General features: G+C 48.4%; 1 protein-coding gene and 1 pseudogene across 4 annotated transcripts in view; one reads left to right on the top strand and one right to left on the bottom strand.

Annotated features, from left to right (window-relative positions):
• The first annotated feature begins 1532 nt into the window (after positions 1-1532).
• Positions 1533-8598, top strand: LOC132661439 (large ribosomal subunit protein eL43 pseudogene; annotated as a pseudogene).
• Positions 8599-12202: 3604 nt separating this feature from the next.
• The window catches only part of SBF2 (SET binding factor 2), a 490796-nt gene continuing 484525 nt past the window's right edge, over positions 12203-18473 (bottom strand). For all 4 annotated transcript variants that reach the window (XM_060605981.3, XM_078433202.2, XM_060605979.3 and 1 more), the window contains 3 exons: positions 17714-17801; positions 14936-15067; positions 12203-13947 (listed from right to left, as the gene is read on the bottom strand). In XM_060605981.3, the coding sequence (XP_060461964.2) occupies positions 13849-13947; positions 14936-15067; positions 17714-17801 (319 nt within the window). In that variant the 3' untranslated portion in view covers positions 12203-13848. The remainder of the gene's footprint in view (positions 13948-14935; positions 15068-17713; positions 17802-18473) is intronic.

The following is an 18473-nucleotide window of genomic DNA, read 5'->3' as shown; positions in this document are numbered from 1 at the left end:
CTTAGCCTGGTGTTCGAGACCCTTCACAGTCTGGTCCCATCCTACCATGTGTGTTCTGAGGGGCTGATGTGTGGAGGGACAGTTGTTGGTTCTATCTATTGGGTGGATGGGTGGACTCTGGGCAGGTAGGCACTCTTGGGCATGAAGGGCCCAGTGGGCTGTTTGACTTGCAGACAGATGATTAGATGTCTAGATGGTTGGGAGCCTAGCTGTAGGGTGGAGATGTGGAAGGTAGGTGGAAGGGCAGTGCTTGAGCCAAGGCTATTTTGGTTGCAAGGAAGAGAAACCCGTATCATCAGAAAAGAGGTGGGAGGCAGTTAAGGATAAAGCAGGCAACCTTGTAGACCTCACCGACATTCAGGCCCCATGCATATTGGAACTGGCAGGTCAGGAAGGGTGGCTCTTCTCTCCATCTTTGGTGGATCTCTCAGTCTGTCTTCCCGTTAGGCTTGGGCTTCCTCCTCCGGGACCAGTGGCCATTCTCTCAGCTACTCTGGCTCCTTCCTCCCACAAGTTTTTACCAAGTGCTTATTTACCTGCGTGTCTGTGCCTCCACCATGCTTCTATGTGCTGACAGGCAGGCTGCAAACAGGAAGTTACTGCCTTCAGGAAGCCAGGGAGGCAGCTGTGTGCCAGGGGGTGATGCTGCTGACACAGCAGAGCAGGAGAGGGGTGCAGGGTGCAAGGCCAGGGCTGGGTGCTGTCAGGCATGGGATGTGCTCTGGGGGAGAATGGAGGCAAGTGAGGGGTGAGTTCTGCCAAGTCCAGGGGAGGAGTGTCCTAGGAAGAGTGCAGGACAACTGTGGTGGGTGGTTGATGAAGGTGAGCAAGCGGCCCACGGCAGGAGATGAGATCGAAGGGCAGCAGAGCGAGGGATCACCCCGGGTTTTGTAAGCCGTTGTAAGGACGTGGAGACTTCCGGTCCAAGGAAGAGGCAGCAGCACTGGAGGATGCTGGCCAGACGATGCCGTGAGCTTACATTTATAAGGGCGCCCCCTGGGCGCTGTAAAGCAGGGAGACCCCTTAGGAGGCTCTTGCACAAACCCAGGTGAGAGACGGGCCAGGCCGGCAGCAGCGAAGGTGACAAGAGGTCCGGTTTAGGGTGTACTTTGAAGGCAGGGTCAGCTGTGGCTGAGTAGGGAACATTCCGTCAAAGACAACTCAGCCCGTGGCCAGGACAAGCGTAAGGACGGGGTTTCTCTTTCTGAGGAACAGAAGCAAAGTTTCTTTCTGGGCCGGCAGTGAGTGCAGGGAGAGGAGGTGCACCTGCCCCACGCTCGGGTGCTCGTGGAGGCGTCAGCAGGCACAGCTGGGGCTCGGCAAGAGTTTTAGGCCGGACTTGCGACGACCATACGGGACTGTGCCCCAGCCATCCAGGGAGGGGGCAGGGAAGAGACCGGGTCCGGGGCGGCCGGCCAGTGCTGTCGGCTCCAGACAACAGGCAGCACGGGCGCCCTGGGCGGAGTGGCCGGCAGGCTGGAGGGAAAGCACGAGACACGGGGTGAGAAAATGAAGCCAGAGGGGGACTGGCAGGAGCTGCTGAGAGCTCGGGAAAGGCGAGGCGGGCGACCCCTCTTCCCCGCTCACGACCGGTGTTCCCGCGCCCGCCTCGGGTGAGGTGCCCGCTCAGACGCGCTGCGCACAGGGAGGACCACTGCGGCGACGTGGCCATCAGGCTCCGCCCTGCAGCCCAGGCGCCGGCGTGTGTCTCGCGGAGCGGGGCTTAGCGCAGGGCCGCGGGGCCGCAGCGGCTCTGGCTCCGGCGCCTTCCAGGCGGAGGCGAACGGCAGGCTTCACGGAAAACCTGTGAGTGGAAAACGTAGTACAAGAGTAGCTTGCCGTCATTCAGAATGGAAGCTGGCGCTGGATGCTACCTGACTTCTCAGGAATACTTCACATTCGTGCTCTCCGACGATGACAGAGTGCGTGACTGTCTAAGACCGTCATCTCCAATACAGACGACCGCTTTGGGGCAGAGTTTCACGCCGCGCTACCCAAGCCTCCCGTCGTACGCGTGCGTGCGTGTGTGTGTGTGTGCGCGCGCGCGCGCGTAAGCGGCGCGTCCTTGCCCCTCCGGCCAGCGGCGTGGAGCGTGGAGCGTGGGGCAGGGAGGACAACGGCGCGCCCGATACCGCGCTCGCGTGGCGTTCTAGCTCAGCCTTGGGGCGCAGTGAGGCTCACAAGCCCCGCGCTGGCTCCAAGCCACGTTTCTGGTGGTCATCCCTGCTTCCGCGGCTATTATGAGCCCGCTCGGTGACAGGGCCCTCCTCGGCTGCATTTAAACACGCTCGCATCTCCCTCGCCCTAAAAGCGAACAAGCCAGAGCCTTTGACTCCACAGCCCTCCATCCGCTGCCCCAGCTCCCGCCCGTGCACAGGGCAATTCCTCCCCTTGCCTCTCTGCTGCTCACCTCTCATGGCCTCCCTGCCCACTGCAGCCTGCCTTCTGGGCACCTCACTCCCCTAGAACGCGCGCCCTTAGGTCGCCTGTGACCCAGGGACACTTCAGTCTTCCTCTTCGTAGTCGTCCAGCAGCTTCCAGCAGCGGACTCTTGAACCGCCCTTCTGCGGTCCTTGCAGGCACAGCATTCTTGGTTTCTTCCTACATCACAGGCTGCTCCTTGCCGCTCCCTCCAGGTCCACCCGTCACCGGCCAGCCAGCATTCCTGTCCTTGGGCGCGGGCTGGCTCTCTCCTCTTCTCTGAACTCTCACTGGTGGCACCGTGTCTCTGCTTGGGTTACCATCTATTTTTCTGCCTCCCTAGGGTTCATCTCCAGCTTATTCCTCTCTGTATACAGATGCTCACTAGGACATCTGAAAGTCATCTCAGCCTCCATGGTGCAAGGCCAAACTTGGGGTCAATTCTCTTCTCCCACAGCCCTGCTCAGCCCCTGGTAATCACTGCCCCCTCCCCCCGCCCCCCAAGAGGCACCACCAGGCATCCCCTTGTGCAACTTAGGAACCCAGGGGGCCTCAGACACCTCTCCCTGCAGCCTCCATGGCCAGACCACCACCTGTTTCATCCTACGTCCTCGATAACTTAGGACTCTGTACAGTTCTTTACATCTTTGCTGTCCCTTCCTAGTCCAAACCACTGTCACTGTTTCCTGGACCACAACAGCCACTTAAGTGGTCTTTCCACATCCCCTCTCACTTGCCTCCCTCCAAGCCATGTTGTAGCCACTCTGCACAATGGGTTCTGCCTTGAGCCTCAGACATGAGGATACTACTCTCCTAGAGAGAGTAGGGCCTCCTTAGGGTCATAGCAGGGCTGCAGTTTCCAGGGCAGGAAGGCTAACCCGCATGCAGGCTGGAGGTTAGACACAGAGCTCAGCCAGGCCTCCTAGGGAATGGAGAAGAGGCTCTGAAATTTGCAGTATCAGGTTTCAGAAAACATGGGGTCAGGGTCAGCAGAGCAGCTGGTAGTGGGGAAGGCCAGGCCCAGCTAATTTCCTGTCAGAATGGCCCAGAGGCCCCAGCCCCTCTCTGGGCTGGCCACAGGGGAGGAGATGCCGGGAATGGCTCACATTCCTCTGGCTGGGGCTGCACTGAACCTCGAACCTCGGGGGACCTGTGGGGAGTGAGGAGGTGGATCTCTGAGGCCAGAGTCGGGGACTCTCTGCAGGGACCAGGCATCTGGTGTGCAACCCTTAGGCTGGAATGGGGCCAGAGACTGTAGAGCAGACACAAAAAAGAGCATCACAGCTGCTGAAGCTTTAAGAGAAACGAGCCCAACCTCACTTTCAGATGAGGAAATAGGCTCAGACAGGACCAGCTCTCATCAGGATCACATGAGCATCCCTGTTCTAAGCCCTGAACTCTGTTTCTTCTGGCCAGGCCTGCATTTCCTGGAAGGCCCTGCTTTGCTGAGCTGTGTGACAGTGGGGGGCAAGCTGGGCCAGGCCTGTGCTCCTCTTGGCAGGAACCCTTGCTTTCGGATAGAGATATATGCTTCTCAGGTGGTCTGTGGGGTGGACAGCTTGTGCGGAGAGGGTGTAAGGGTGCTGAGTCGGCTGTGGGCCCCTCTGTCCTCTCCTTGGAGGCCTTAGCTCATTCCACCAGCAGAGGAAACTTTATGTCCTGGTCCAGTCCCCAGGAGGGTGAGGTCATAGAAGTGTGCTCTTGGCCTTAAATGACCTTCTAAGTGGCCCGGCCTGGCTGGGTGGGAGGTAGAGGTTTCAGGTCCCCTGTACTGTCCATTCTCTGGCCCCAAGATGGGCCTGGTTGAAGTAAGATGGCTGGGGAGGGTGAGACCAGGAGATAGTCGCTCAAGCCTGGGTCTGAACCCATCTCCATCAGATGCTATCGTCTGACCGGGGCAGGTCATCTGACCTCTCCAAACCATGGAGCCTTCTTCGCCCAGCTACCTCCTTCCTGGCCTAAGACTTAGCATAAATGTCATTTATTCAGGTGTCAACCTGAAAATAGTCACGACAAGAGGCAAACGAGTGTGTATTTGGGATCAGAGAATTGCAGTTTGGGGAGCACAGATTCTGGCAGTAACCAGCGAAGCGTCTTGCCTTTAGGTGAAAGCAAGGGGTTTTATGGGAAGGAGGAAGGCTGGTAATTCCATGACTTGGTACAAACAGGCTGCACTGCTGTGTGCACTATTCTGTTAACACAGAGAACTATTCCTGGTATGCTTTAGTTAACCGCTCTGTCTTCAGAAAGTCCACAACCAACAGTTTTTGGCCAGGATGCCTGCTGTCCTGTTGACTCTGTGGACAATTGCTTAAAACAACTGCTGTTTTGCCCAGTTCAAACAAGGGCAGGTAAGGCCGTTTCTCCGTAGTGGCCTCCCTGATTCTATTTTGAAATGACTGCAGTCACATCAGTTTTTCATGCTGGAAAGTCTTCTCTGGATGCCCACCCAGGGCTGGACTAGCAGGACCCTAGCTAGGACCCTGCAGGTTTCCTAGCTAGGTTTCTGCAGGACCCTAGCTATCCCACCAGGTCACAGCTCTGATTATGCTAGATATCATACCTTGCAGGTACGGATAATGGCTTATTTTACTTGGGGTCCAAAGTAGCCAGAACGGGCACCAGCACATAGCAACTACTAATAAAAGCATGTTGACTGAATGAATCATGGGCAGACAAATGCACAGGAAGATGGACAGTCTGATTTGGGGTGACTGGCTCATTCATAGTAGGCTCCATCCTACAGTAGGAGGTTTGAGGGGAACATGTGCATGGTCAGGCTTGCCGTGGCACCTCACATACTGAAGCCCCAGCAGAGAAATAACTCCCAGCTGCCTCCCACTGGTGACGTCTCAAGTGATAGGGTCACAGCAGGGACCCCCAGCCCCACCTGCTAAACTCAGCTGCCCCTAGGAAATGTGGATGTTGAGAGAGGATGCCAAACACTGGTGGACTCTAGGTGACACGTGGGCTTGTGTCAGTGTGCACATAAAGTGCCTGTGACACTAGGGTGGGTACATGTGCAAGTGTACATGGTGAACATGCATGCCCTTGTCTGTTGTCTGTGTGTCAGGATGTGTTTGCATGTATGTGTGTGAGTGCCCCCAGCCCCCCAGGGTCTTGCAGTAACCCCCTGCAAGCACAGCCCCTGAAGCCCACATCTCCCATGGCACTTCAGCCCTCTGCCTCCCTCTTGCCTCTTCTTGGGCCATCCCGCATCCAGTGTCCCTGTCCTAGGCTCCTGTGCCCTGCACACACTTCTGTCGCTGCACACATCACTGTGGGGCATTTGTGTCATGCCGTATTAGTTTCCTGTTGCTGTTCTGACACATTACTACAGATTTAGTGGCTTAAAACAACAGATTTATTGCTCTCTGGGCTCGGATCTAGTTTGTGGCAACATGGTTAAATGCACCAAGAAGGTTGGAATCATTGGTAAATATGGGACCTGTTATGGTGCCTCCCTCAGGAAAATGGTGAAGAAAATAAGAAATAAGTCAGCATACCAAGGACACTTGCTCCTTCTGTGGCAAAACCAAGATGAAGAGGTGAGCTGTGGGGATCTGGCCTTGTGGTTCCTGCATGAAAATGGTAGCCAGTGGTGCCCGGCCCTACAACACCACTTCTCCTGTTACAGTAAAGTCAGCCATCAGAAGACTGAAGGAGTTGGCAGGCCAGTAGAAGCTCTACCATTTGAAACATAGCTAGCCTATAATAAATGGGTTAATTTCTGTAACAAAACAAATAAACAGATATATTACAGTTCTGAAGGTCTGAAGTCCAAATGGGTCTCAAGGTGTCAGCAGGCCTGCATTCCTTCTGGAGGCTTCAGGGGAGAATGTTTCCTTGCCTCCTCCAGCTTCCTCCAAAGGCTGCCCACATTCCTTGGCCCATGGCCCCTTCCATCTTCAAAGCCTGCAATGATTGGCCGTGTTTCTCATGTTGCATCTCTCTGCCACTCACTTCTGCCTCCTCCTTCAACTTATAAGCACCCTTGTGATAACACTGGACCCATCCAAGATGACCTTGAGGTCAGCTGATGAGCAGCCTTAATTTCATCTGCAACCTTAATTGTCCTTTGCCATGTCATGTAGCATGTTCACAAATCCTGGGGATTTGGATGCACACGTCTTCGGGCATGGGGGGCTTTATTCTGCACACCACAGATGGTCTGTCTCTTTTGGTTGTGAGCTCTTTGGGCCTGTGCTGTATCTTACTCATCCAGAGACTTCTTGAGACTGAAAGAGTGCCCATGCCTAGGCTGTACTAGGTGTTTATTACATATTTGAGTAAATCTGATTCAATCAATGCTATGTTGAGAATCCATTTGTCCTGGGTACTTTTATCCAGGTACACAGCTTTCATCCCCATTTTATAGGTGAGGAAAATAAGGCTCAGAGAAGTTAGGCCAAAAAAGCTAGTATGTGACAGAGCCAGAAGCTTCAGTATATACTGCCTTCAGGTAGAAAACGCTGACACCTTTGTTCCTTTGGGTCTAGAGATCCAAAAGAGAAGTACCTAGACCTTGGGTGGTGGCCATGAAAATGCACCTCTCAGATTTCAGACTAGCCCCCGCGACTGTGCTCCGATAGCTGTCACAGTTTTTATGCTGAGGCCCACAGGCTGCTGTCAGCCAGTGACTAAGGTGGGTTTCTTCTAGGGAGATACAAGATTTCCCTGGTGGGCAGTTTTGGCACACAGGGCTCCCCACTGGCCTTGCTATTTTTAGATCTGAACTGCAGCCCAAGACTCTTCCACCCCACCTTCCATCCTCTTGTCTCTTGCTCACAGGGGTCAAACCTACATCACTGACGTCCCTCTCATCGCCCCCACCCCACCCCGCTCCCTGACCAGTGTCCTGCTCACCTAACCCTCATACCTGTTCCCCCTGTCAGTCTTTTGCATGCAGAGTCCTGTCTTAGCGGAAGGACCAGAACTAACATAAGCAGTCTGAGGAAACAGTGGCAAGATGGGGATCTGGGACTGTCACAGCGGATGGGGAGGAGGATGCTGTCCTGGTTGATGGGGGCCCCAGATAGTCCCTAAAGCAAGGTAGCAGCTCAAATATTTCACTGGGAATATTTCATTGGGAATTTTCCAGTTTCCTGGAGGAGAAGAATGTTGAGGTAGGTGTGATAATCCAGGCATTCGAAAAATAAGGGGGTTGGGAACAATGCCCTCAAAAAGTTGGCTGGTTACTGTGAACTCATGCTGATGTTCTGCAGAGGGATGAAGAGGTACTATGGGCCACTGACAAGCAGTTAACAGGGAGGTGTGAGAGCCGGCAGGCCTCCACGGTAGCTTACAAAGAAGTCCTTATCTCTGGCAGTGGAGAACAGATATAGCTGAGAGGCAGGCTGGAGATAAGAGTTACACAGATAAGTCTGATTGCTCAGCCAAGGTAGTTATGTGAAGGTCAGGCCCTGGTGGGGAAAAACTGGAACCCTGAAACATGAGCTAAAGACATCAGGATGGATGCCCCTGAAGATGTTGGTGTTGCAGCCTTCCTGATCCTTGATGCTTGCAGAGACGGCCATCCCTCCTCCTAAGAGCTCCCATCTCTGCTGTGCTGAAAGATGCCACAGAGGCTTCACCCTTGCTGGGCAACAGGTACCCTCTCAGGTGCTGCCCCCACTTCCTCTCCTGGTAGCCTAGGACAGTAATTAGGGTTGAATTCCAGACTAATCCAGCTGGGGACACACTGGGCCTGATAATGGAGGAAAGAGACACTACATGAAAGAATGGTAACTATCACGGACACTGGCAGGAGCCAGGGGAATGCTCCTGGGATTGCATTTTGGGAATGCTTAAGGGGGCTGGGTGTGAGACTGGAAAAGCAAGCATTCAGGGATTTGGGGGCACTCTACTGAGACACAGATTTAATACCCTAGATGGGCCACTAGAGGATGGGGAAGATTCTGCTGGGGTGGCTCTTAGAAGCCTGGAAAAAGCAGTGGCCAACACTCAGTGAAATGGAAATACCCGAGTTTTCCTGGCAGATGGTAAAGAAGAAATTAAAGAAGCTGGCAAAAGTGGATGTGCTGGAATGGATACATTGTGTAAGGCCAGTAATGACAGAGGGGCAGGAAAGGGGGCTCAACCCATAGAAAGTTGTGGAGAAAGCTAACAGAGCATGGTGTCCCTAGGGGCAAACCAGGCAGCCAATAAGGCTCTGCTTAATACCTGCAATTTAAATATTTAAAAAAAATTTTTTTTAACGTTTATTTATTTTTGAGACAGAGAGAGACAGAGCATGAATGGGGGAGGGTCAGAGAGAGGGAGACACAGAATCTGAAACAGGCTCCAGGCTCTGAGCTGTCAGCACAGAGCCCGACGCAGGGCTCGAACTCATGGACCGCGAGATCATGACCCGAGCCGAAGTCAGCCGCTCGACTGACTGAGCCACCCAGGCACCCCAATACCTGCAATTTAAAAAGCAGACAGGAATGGAGGTGCAGGAGGCAGGCGCAAGGGAAATTCTTGGTCTCTTGCTCAGTCCCCAGACCTGAACCAATTTGCAGATATGGGACCCACTGACTGAAGAGGAGGCCAGTGTCTAGTCTAGTAAGAAGGACTCCGCAAAACAGCAACAAGTATGTATAGTGATGGTTCCTGGAGTTTTTCCCCAAAGGTGGGAAATGTATTTGGGTGACTGTTCACAAAAGAAAGGGGACTAGCAGACACAGAGGTTTAGTTGACATTAACATCTGGAGACTCAAAGTGTCATCGTGGGCCCTTTTTTAGAAGGAGGCCTGTGGAGGTCAGGTAGAAAGTGGAGTTGTGGCTAAGGTGTGGCTTGCTGGGTCCACGAAGCTGCCCAGAAGGCCCTTGTACCCGACTGCTTAGTTAGAACTTACATGCTCTGGCCTGAAGGGATCCCCACCTCAGGTCACTGGCTTACTGGGTGGGAGACATCTCAGTAGAGAAGGCCAAGTACAAATTTCTGAAATTGCCATTTCCCTGCTCCTTTGCCTTGCCCAAGATAGAAAATAAAAAAACTCACCTTATACCAGGGGATGTGACAGAAGTTAATGCCACCATTAACAATTTAAAGGATGAAGGGGTCGTGGTCCCTTACCATTTCTCCATTTAATTTGCCCATCTGACCTCTGCATGAATCGGCTGGATCTTGGAGCAAGACTAGACAGACTGCCTCAGGTATAACCAAGTAGGAGCCCTGCTGTGTGTCAGACATGGAATGATAGCTAGAGCAGATTAATAAAGCCATAGGTATGTGGTTTGCAGTCACTTGGTCAATGTGTTCTTTTCCATTCCAATTAGAAAAGATCAGAAACAGTTCCTATTCACATGGGATGGGCAACAATATTCATTTACAGTTTTGCCTCAGGGTTGTGTAAACTGCCTTTCCCTCTGTCTTAATCCTAAGAGGTCAGGACCGTGTGGACATCCCACAGAATGTCACACCGATCCTGACCCGGTGCTGATTAGGCAGGATGAGTAAGAGGTGTCCCTAAGCTGGAGGCCATGGTTAAGTCACATGCACTTCCAAGTACAGCATATAAAACCTATGAAGACCTAAGGACCTGCCACTTTAGTGAACTTTTTAAGTGGTTCAGTGGTCAGTAAAAGGAAGCAAAAGTAAAGAATAAGATAAATTGTTGCATATTGTATCTCTTGACATGGTGAAGAGAGGACAGTGCCTGGCAACCGTCTTTGGGTTAGAGGCAACATATTATTCTGGGTGACGTGTAAAGCTGCCAGCTATGGGGAGTGGGGTCCCATGACAGGAAAATGCTCTGAAAAAGGTCTGGGCATGGTAGCCTGGAAGCTGGAGGTGTTGGAAATGTCAGCAGTGGGAAGAGGAAAGATGTAATAGCATGGAGCTTATGGCAAGCCCAGTGGGAGAATCCCAAAATAGGCCTCTGGGATGCCACAGCAGGGCCACGTTATCAGTGACTGTGGATTACGTACATTTTGAGAAGCAGTTTATGGCATGTTACTAGGCTCTGGTAGAGACAGAACATTCGACCAAGTTACACCAAGAGGGACATCTGAAACTGCCCATGATGACTTGGGTTCTGTTGGATACATCAGGTCATAAAAACGGATGGGCCTGACAGCATCTATAAGATGGAAATACTACTTCTGGGACTGAGCCTGAGTGAGGCCAAGCCCAATGGGTAAACTGCATGAAGACAGAGTGTTGATAATTTTTTGTACTGATTACATGTTGAAATATTTTTGATACACTGGGTTAAATAAAATATCTTGAAAATAAGATGAAATATTATTAAAATTAATTCCATCTATTTCTTTTTACTTTAAAAAAGATACATTATAGGGGTGCCTGGGTGGCTTGGCTGGTTAAACATCCAACTTCAGCTCAGGTCAGGATCCCTTGGCTCAAGGGTTTGAGCCCTGAGTGATGCTCTGTGCTGTTGGTGCAGAGCCTGCTTCAGATCCTCCGTCTCCCCCTTTCTCTGCCCCTCCTCTCTCAAAAATGAAATAATATTAAGAAACATACATTATATGGCTCCCAATATGTACCTATTTTACAGTGCTGCTCTAAGCTCTATCTCTTCAGCAATACTGTCTTATTTTTTGCTTAATTCATAGCTTCTGTTGCTGCTGCTGAAGGCATTTCCCGGCTATCAGCTTGAGACTGTTCAGAAATTCTTTATAGGATGATGGGGTTACTTGACAACTCTTAAAAGAACTTCCAATGAAATATCTAGAAATGTCCATTTCTGTTGAGAAGCAAACCTGCCATACCATTCACAGTATAAGCTCTAGCTCTGGAGGAGAGCCACTGGGAAGTGAGAATAAAGAACTCGGGCCAAAGGGTTTGGGGAATGAGACCTGTATGAATGTGCTCCTTTTGAGATCTGCATCTTTCAAGAGCCCAGCCACGGACAGGCTCTGTCACAGGCGCCAAGGTGGGGGGCTGGTGGCGGTCAAGCCTCTGACACAGTGCCAGGCCCTAGTCCTTCTTCCTTGGAGTCCAGTGCTTTTCTCCCCTTCACAGCTAAGATCTGAGGCATGAAGGGCATCTGGATATTCTTGTGCTCAACCCCTAATCTCAGTTGTTTCCCCTGTGACTGAAACTCAGGGACACAGCAGGGGCAGAATGGCAGGTCCCAGGACCAGCCATTAAGAAGAGAGGCCTGGGACCAACCCTTGCCTGGATCACATGAGCCCTCTAGACTGAGAAGATCTGAAGGCTCAATGGGCCCTTTTTGCCTGGCTCATAGAGGGCTCCTGGATATCAAGAGACTTAGAGGTTCAGCCCCGAGATGAGAATGTGCATTCTGTTGGCTACATGTTGAGATGTAGCTAAGGTCCCCAAGGTAAACTCCAAGGGTTTAGGTAGAAGAAGTGTTGTCCAGAACTGAAATCACTGATCCCCATGTGATATTTAACAATTTCCTGAAGCAGAAAAACCAGCCACCCAACCAGAGTTCACTTCATCCTGCTTAAAATTCTCACAAATTGTCACATACCATAGGTGGTAAAACTGTGACCCAGATGATGTAAAGGACCTCACCAATTTCACACAGTTCACTAGAGCACAAATAGTGGCTTCAGGTCTCTTACCTAAACTCTGCAGCAGCACGTCCAGAACCCAGAAGCTCATGCCAGTTTGTCCAATGTCTCTGGTAACCTTCTATGCAAAGGGCAGTGATGGCATTAATAGAACCAGGGCACCACATGGGCTGTTTTACTCTTGAGCTTTTAGTCTCATATATAAATCCTGAATGTTGCCTGCTTAGTGCTACGCACTACACGATGAGTTTTATTTCACAGTAAATGAGGGATGCTCTTTCTTAAGAAATAAATTTAATTCGGGGTGGTTAGTGCATGTAAGGCATGTAACCTTTATGAAAGTTAAAAGAATCCAGTTATAAAAGAAGCACTGTATACAGTCTCAAATCGCTGAAGGTACAATGGGCTCCGTATTTTACAAAGTACAAAAAATTATTTCATATACAAAGAAAAAATACAAATAATGTGCAAAAATCATTTTCACAGGTGGCAATTTATAAAATGAAAATGGTAGAAAAATCCTTCATTCTTATTATCCCCAATTTCTTATATATTAACACAGGTCTATTTCCTAGAGTGTAGGTAATTTTAAATTTGAAAATCTGATTTATTTTTCATCTACAAAGACAAAGTGGTTTTTTTTTTATTTTTTAAAAAGGGAACTATTTTCATTACTGAAATCTTATGCATGAATCAGTTACTTTTATATTAAATTATAAGTAGGCTATCTGAAAAACAAGGATATAGAAATCGTATGTACATATTTTTGAAATATTAGTTTGGTATTTAACATATTAACATTTCAAAACGGCGATCTAGCTACCTCTGACTCCAGTTGGGCTTCAATGCCTGTAGCAGAGATGCTGCTGCTCCTCACAGGGAACAAACAGCATTCCTCGGATCTTTAGCTGAACAAACACAAGGTTATCAAAAGTAGAGAAAATCTACAAACAGTTCTTACTGTTCACGTGCACAAGTGCTGTTTGGGTATCTGATTGTGCCACAGACACAGCCCCTGGCACAGGTGTAATGTGCTTGTAGACAGCTGGCTTCTGTCTTTCCAACACCTTCACTTCATTAGGAGTTCAGTGCAAGTGTTTATTTTGTGAGTTAGTGCATTCAGCTTTTTGCATGTTATTCTGTGTAAGGAGCTGTCAGGGAACAGAAGAATACACAGGAACACAAAGTCCTGGATCCTCAGGGCACCTGTGGCCTAGAAAATTCAGTGTTTTGAAAGTAGTATTTTCCTGCATTGGCCTTGTCATTGTTGCATCATTCCCTGGACCATCGTTCTCCTTCAGGAGAATCCTGCGTGTTCCCCGTCTGCCACTGAGCACTCATGTTCTTGCTGTGATCCCCCATGGCCGAGCAGGGGTTATGGAAGCACCTTTTGGCAGCACCAGATAGCTGAGCATCTCTAAGGTCAGGCAGTAGGAGTAGGAGCTATTCTGCTGGGAAATCTGTTCTGTGCAGAACATGAGATAGTGTTGGCGGGGTTTTGATTTTTGCTTGTCAGAAAGCTCTCCAAGGAAATTATGACCTTGGGGAACAAAAAGGATCTAGTTTCATCAAGAAGGACTCAAGTAAATAGAAACCATTTATCTAGGGGATGGGTGACAGTTGGCTCAGGAAGCATTCTTCTGATCCCTAACCACTAAGACCCTGTTAGAACAACCTAGTGCAAGATACAGGGAGTGCCTGGGGTTCTTGACCAGACCTCTGTGACATATTCATTCAGGCTAAGCAGACATAGCAATTGTTCAAAGAGGGCACTGGGTAAGACTGGGCAGAAGAACCTCAGGCCTGGGATGACTCCTCAGAACCAAAGAGGAAGCTGTCAGCTCCTCAAGGATTCATGCACTTTATTCTATCTGACAGCACGAGGCTTTCCTCCCTCTTTTTTGCTTGGGTTGACCATGGGCATCAGGCATCAGAGATACAGCTCTGGATCCTGTCCATCCACTGCTGGGCACTCTGTCCATCCTGGGCACAGAAGTTATACACACGTTTGCTGGTCTTGAGCTACAAAACCAAATGAACAGAAGCAGAGATGAAGGGCAGGCCTGTTTTATGGATTTGGGCAAGTGTGTGAATCAATCTCAGTGAACTTCCCTCTCCGTACTCCTTCAAAACCTCTGTGTTTTCTCTTCCCTCCACTACCATACTGTCACTGCCATTATAGTCACTTTGTTTCTTTGGTCCCCAGAGTCACAGTAGATGTTAATAGAATGACACTGGCAGAAAAAGGAGACATACTAGGAGAGCCTTACTCCTAAGGAGGAGGGTCAGGAGCCTCTGGCCTCTCCCATGCACTGCACCGGGAGCAGTGCAGTGCAGCTCCCTGGGCTCCTCAGGGAAGCCGGAGATTCACCCCCACCAAGAAGTTGTCTTTCTTGTCCTCTTTCCATCCTCTTCTCTAAAGGCTTAAGTTGGGGACATACTGGAAGCCTGGAATCAGGTAAATGGCCTCATAGCCAGAGCAGAGCCCTTGAGTGTGGCTGTGCTCTTTATGAAACCCTGCTTGGCTATGGGAACTGGATGAGAACCCTATCATGTGGCCCATCAAACTCCCTGAGGCTCACCTAAGGGCTGTTGAAGATGTTAGGACCAACAGTCATCATATATGACTAAGGACAATTTTTATGGATGGTCAAACATGAAGACCACTGGGTCCAAAGGGAAGTAGTGTCTGTTCTTGAACAGGTGGTGAATAAAATAACTAACAATGTTTTTATCAAGGAATTCATCTGCTTCCATGTCTGGACACCCAGTAAAGGAGTCCTTTGTGCAAAGCAGTGCACCACAGCTTGGAGATGGACAGCTTGGAGATGTCAGGTTTGGGGATTGAGTGCTAAGTTCAAGTTCTGGAGCAACTTCCATAGCCAAGGGGTTATCATCTGTCACCACCAATTGCTCTGAGGCCCCATAATTCTTGGAGGTGGATGGATTGTAAGGAATCATGTACAGACAGAGCCAGGTTTTCTAGTGAGATGTAGTGAGATCAACTTACATCAAAGAAAGCCTTGTCACTCGTGTGCTTTGGGGCTCCCATGCTAGGGCCAGCAGGGATGACCATTTCTACTTCAGCCAGATCAATGTGGCCTTTACAGCTTGTGTCCTCACCTGAGTCATAGTATCGCAGCTGGAACCAAAAGGATACAGATGGGAAATAAGAGACACAGAAAAGGAAAATGGTATGACTTTTCAAAATGTATTTGAATACTTGCCTCTGTACCTTGCTAAACTGTGTCTGAAATAATAAGCAAGAAAATAAAAACACTGTTGCTTTTCGGAAGGAGGACTAGGTGGCTGACAGAAAGGAGGAAAAAGACATATTTTTCTGAAATTCGAATGAATAAAAGTATTACATGTTAAAAACTAAAACTAAATGTCAGCTAACAATTGTAAAAAATATATGTAACATATAAAAGAGGTTGTTTAGAAAAATATTCAGGATTCTTAGAAATTGATAAGAAAAAGATAAACAATTTAGTAGAAAAATGGTCAAAAAAATCTCAACAGGTAAGTCACAGAGGAAATGCAAAAGACCTATAAACATTTAAAAAGATGGGCAACTTCACTGATGAAAGAAAAGGGATGTAATCAGTAAGATTTCACTTTTCACTTAGATTAAGAAATAGTCACGGTGAGGGCAAGGCACTAAGGTATTCTCAAACATTGCTAGTGGAAATATAATTTGTTAGAAACTTTTTGGACAATTTGGCAATATCATCTAAAATTTAAAATGTTTATGCCTATTGATATACCTTCTCACCTCTAGAAATGTATCCTACAGAAACAATCCCACAAGCATGCAGAGATACACATAAAGAGGTTTCCTTCAGCACTGTTTTGATCAGGTAAAAGCTGAAAAGATGTATCTGTCTTTCATTGGGGTGTTGGTTAATTAAATGATGGTTGGTTAATTATATCAATGATACAGACTACTATATATAGCTTTTCAAAAATTATAAGGAAGATCTATATGAACTGGTTGGAAAATATGTTCAAGATATACCATATAAAAAATACAAGTTGCCAAACCACATGTAAATCTAAAGTGATTTTTGAGGGGCACCACCTGGGTGGCTCACTCAGTTACATGTCTGACTCTTGATTTCAGCTCAGGTCATGATCTCATGGTGTCATGGGGTCAAGCCACACATCGGGCTCTGTGCTGACTGTATGGAGCCTGCTTGAGATTGTCTCTCTCTCTCTCTGTCCGTCTTCCCTGCTTGCACTCACACACACACACTCTCTCAATCTTTCTCTCAAAATAAATAAATAAACAAACATTTAAATTGATTTTTGAAAAACAATAAATAGCTCAACATTTGACTGAGTGGTTATCATGTGCCAGGACTGGATATCACTAACTAAATGAGTCTGGATTTCACTCTCTAACTTACACAGTAGGAAAGGGTCTGATGCCTCTGTCACTGTGGTTCTGGCCTCAGATTTTTCTGTCTCTCCAGTCAGGCATGGTATAAGTAGGTCTAAATGGAAAAACTATATACCTTTCGTGTTAAATCCAAAAGATCGGTAAGAATGCAAGTATAATTTGGTGTAACTGTAAATTACAGAAAAATTATGACATTGTCCTATGTTATATTTAGTGGTTTAATGGAACTTTTCTCCACAGTGTAGGCTCTATGATTTCAGACACATTGTTATTTTAAAGTACAACCGCCCCCCCCCCCCCAACCAAGGGCTTCCATTGCATATTTGTAAATAAATTCTCTATATTCTTCCACAGAGACTGTGTAACTTTTATGAAATTCCCTGAGTAGAGGGAAATGTGATCCCCATTTCAAATCTGTATCTGGAAAGAGTTTCCTAGGTGCACGTATGACCAGAGCACTGTATAGGGGTACCAGTTTGTATCTTTCTCAGCAGAGTCCATTTTAGAGATGAATGCACTGAGAATCAAGATGTGTACCCCTCTGCCTCAGGCTGAGCAGTCAGTTCCAAGGTAGAGTGAGGCCCACAGTCAGAATATTTGGAGGCCATGAGAATCTCACCATGGAAGGGTGTGGAGAGGCTGGAGGTTTGGGTAGGGATCCCTCACCCCTGAGATTACTGGAGCAAAGATCATGATACTAAGAATTGCAGGGGTTGCTGTAGCAATAGCTAAGAACCTAACAATGGACAAAGGACTTCCCAACATGGCCAGTGAGGTCCAGGCTAGTACTTGCTCAGTGAGAATTCCCTCTTTGAGTGGGTATAGCCCCTTCTGCCTATTTCAGGGCCACCTCTCTCCACTGTTGCTCTCATTTTGAGGGAAAATGATGCTTTCTTTAGTAACCAGTACATGATGAGCAATAAATGTTTGTCAAATAAATTAATGCCCTCAGTTTTGAATGGATGCTTTATGCTGCAAAAATGAAGGTAATCTGTATTCTGAGGACTGCTCCCAAGCACAGGCTCTATATATGCATGTGGAATGCAACCCACTGAAAAGCTCAGGTCCTCTCCTGGCCTGGGTTTTAAGAGCAGGCAGCAGAAGATATTTGAGCATGAAAAGCAGAGTTCTAGTGCTCTTAATGCTCTGGGCCCCAGTGTCACTGCCTCTGCCTGTATACATCAGGCAGAGCTACTTTGGAACTTCCCTCAGAAGGTTATTGCCCTAACTCAGGGACATGCTGGGTCCTTGAAGAAGCCCACAGGGAGCATATGTGAGGCCTTGTCTGAACATGAGGAATGTGTCTGTCTGTTTAGAGTTGTACAACAGCCAGGGACTGAGCCTAGCTTAGAGAAAAGTGATTTCTGTAGGTTTTGACAGTATTACCTGATGTTTTGTTACATCCAACACGAACCAACGGGGCTTCCAACCTTTCAGCAGAGCCCCTCTTTTGTAAAGTGTTCCTTCGAAGGACCTAGAAGAAATGATGACAGGTCAGTTAACTTTGGTTTTCATTTAAAAAGTACTGTGAAGAGGATGTCTGTTGTTTTTGTCTGTCAAGTCTCTCTTTCTCTCAGATAGTCCCCCAAAAAGGCAATCAGAATTCTCTCCAGAATTTTTCTACTAGACTTATGGGGGAAAGACTGCCTCTTTCTGCTGGAATTACCAAATTTGTGAGGTTTGGAGCTCATGGTAGCCATCTTTTGTGCCATGTTGGGAATGATGCAACCCACAGAGGAAAGCAGAGCCAGCAAATGAACAGAAGCTTGAAGATACTATGTGAGAAACTGGCACATCCTTGGCCCTCCCAGTCTACGTGAGTAAATTCCTTTTTGCTTGAGCTAGCTAGCACGAGCTGGCCTTCTGACGTGTGCCACTACAAAAGTGCTGACTAACATACGTTCCCTCAAGAGATCTGACAGACATGAGATAACGATAATCAGGACTCAACCACAAATAGCTATAACCTCTTGGCATTATTTTAGTTGTAATTTTGATTTTTCCTCTTTAAAGACCCCTTTGACACATTTAAAATAGGAACAAAGAAAGAATCGAGGCAAACCCATTTACATGGCAAACCCATTTAAGTTTATAGGAGGCAGTACCGCACAGGCCTGGCTGATTGAAGGGCCTGTGGTGCAGCCAC

The sequence above is a fragment of the Panthera onca genome, chromosome D1 (assembly GCF_046562875.1).
Source record: "Panthera onca isolate mPanOnc1 chromosome D1, mPanOnc1 haplotype 2, whole genome shotgun sequence".
Lineage (NCBI taxonomy): Eukaryota > Metazoa > Chordata > Mammalia > Carnivora > Felidae > Panthera > Panthera onca.
Note: the sequence above shows the minus strand (reverse complement) of the source record. Positions and strands in the feature narration are given on the sequence as shown.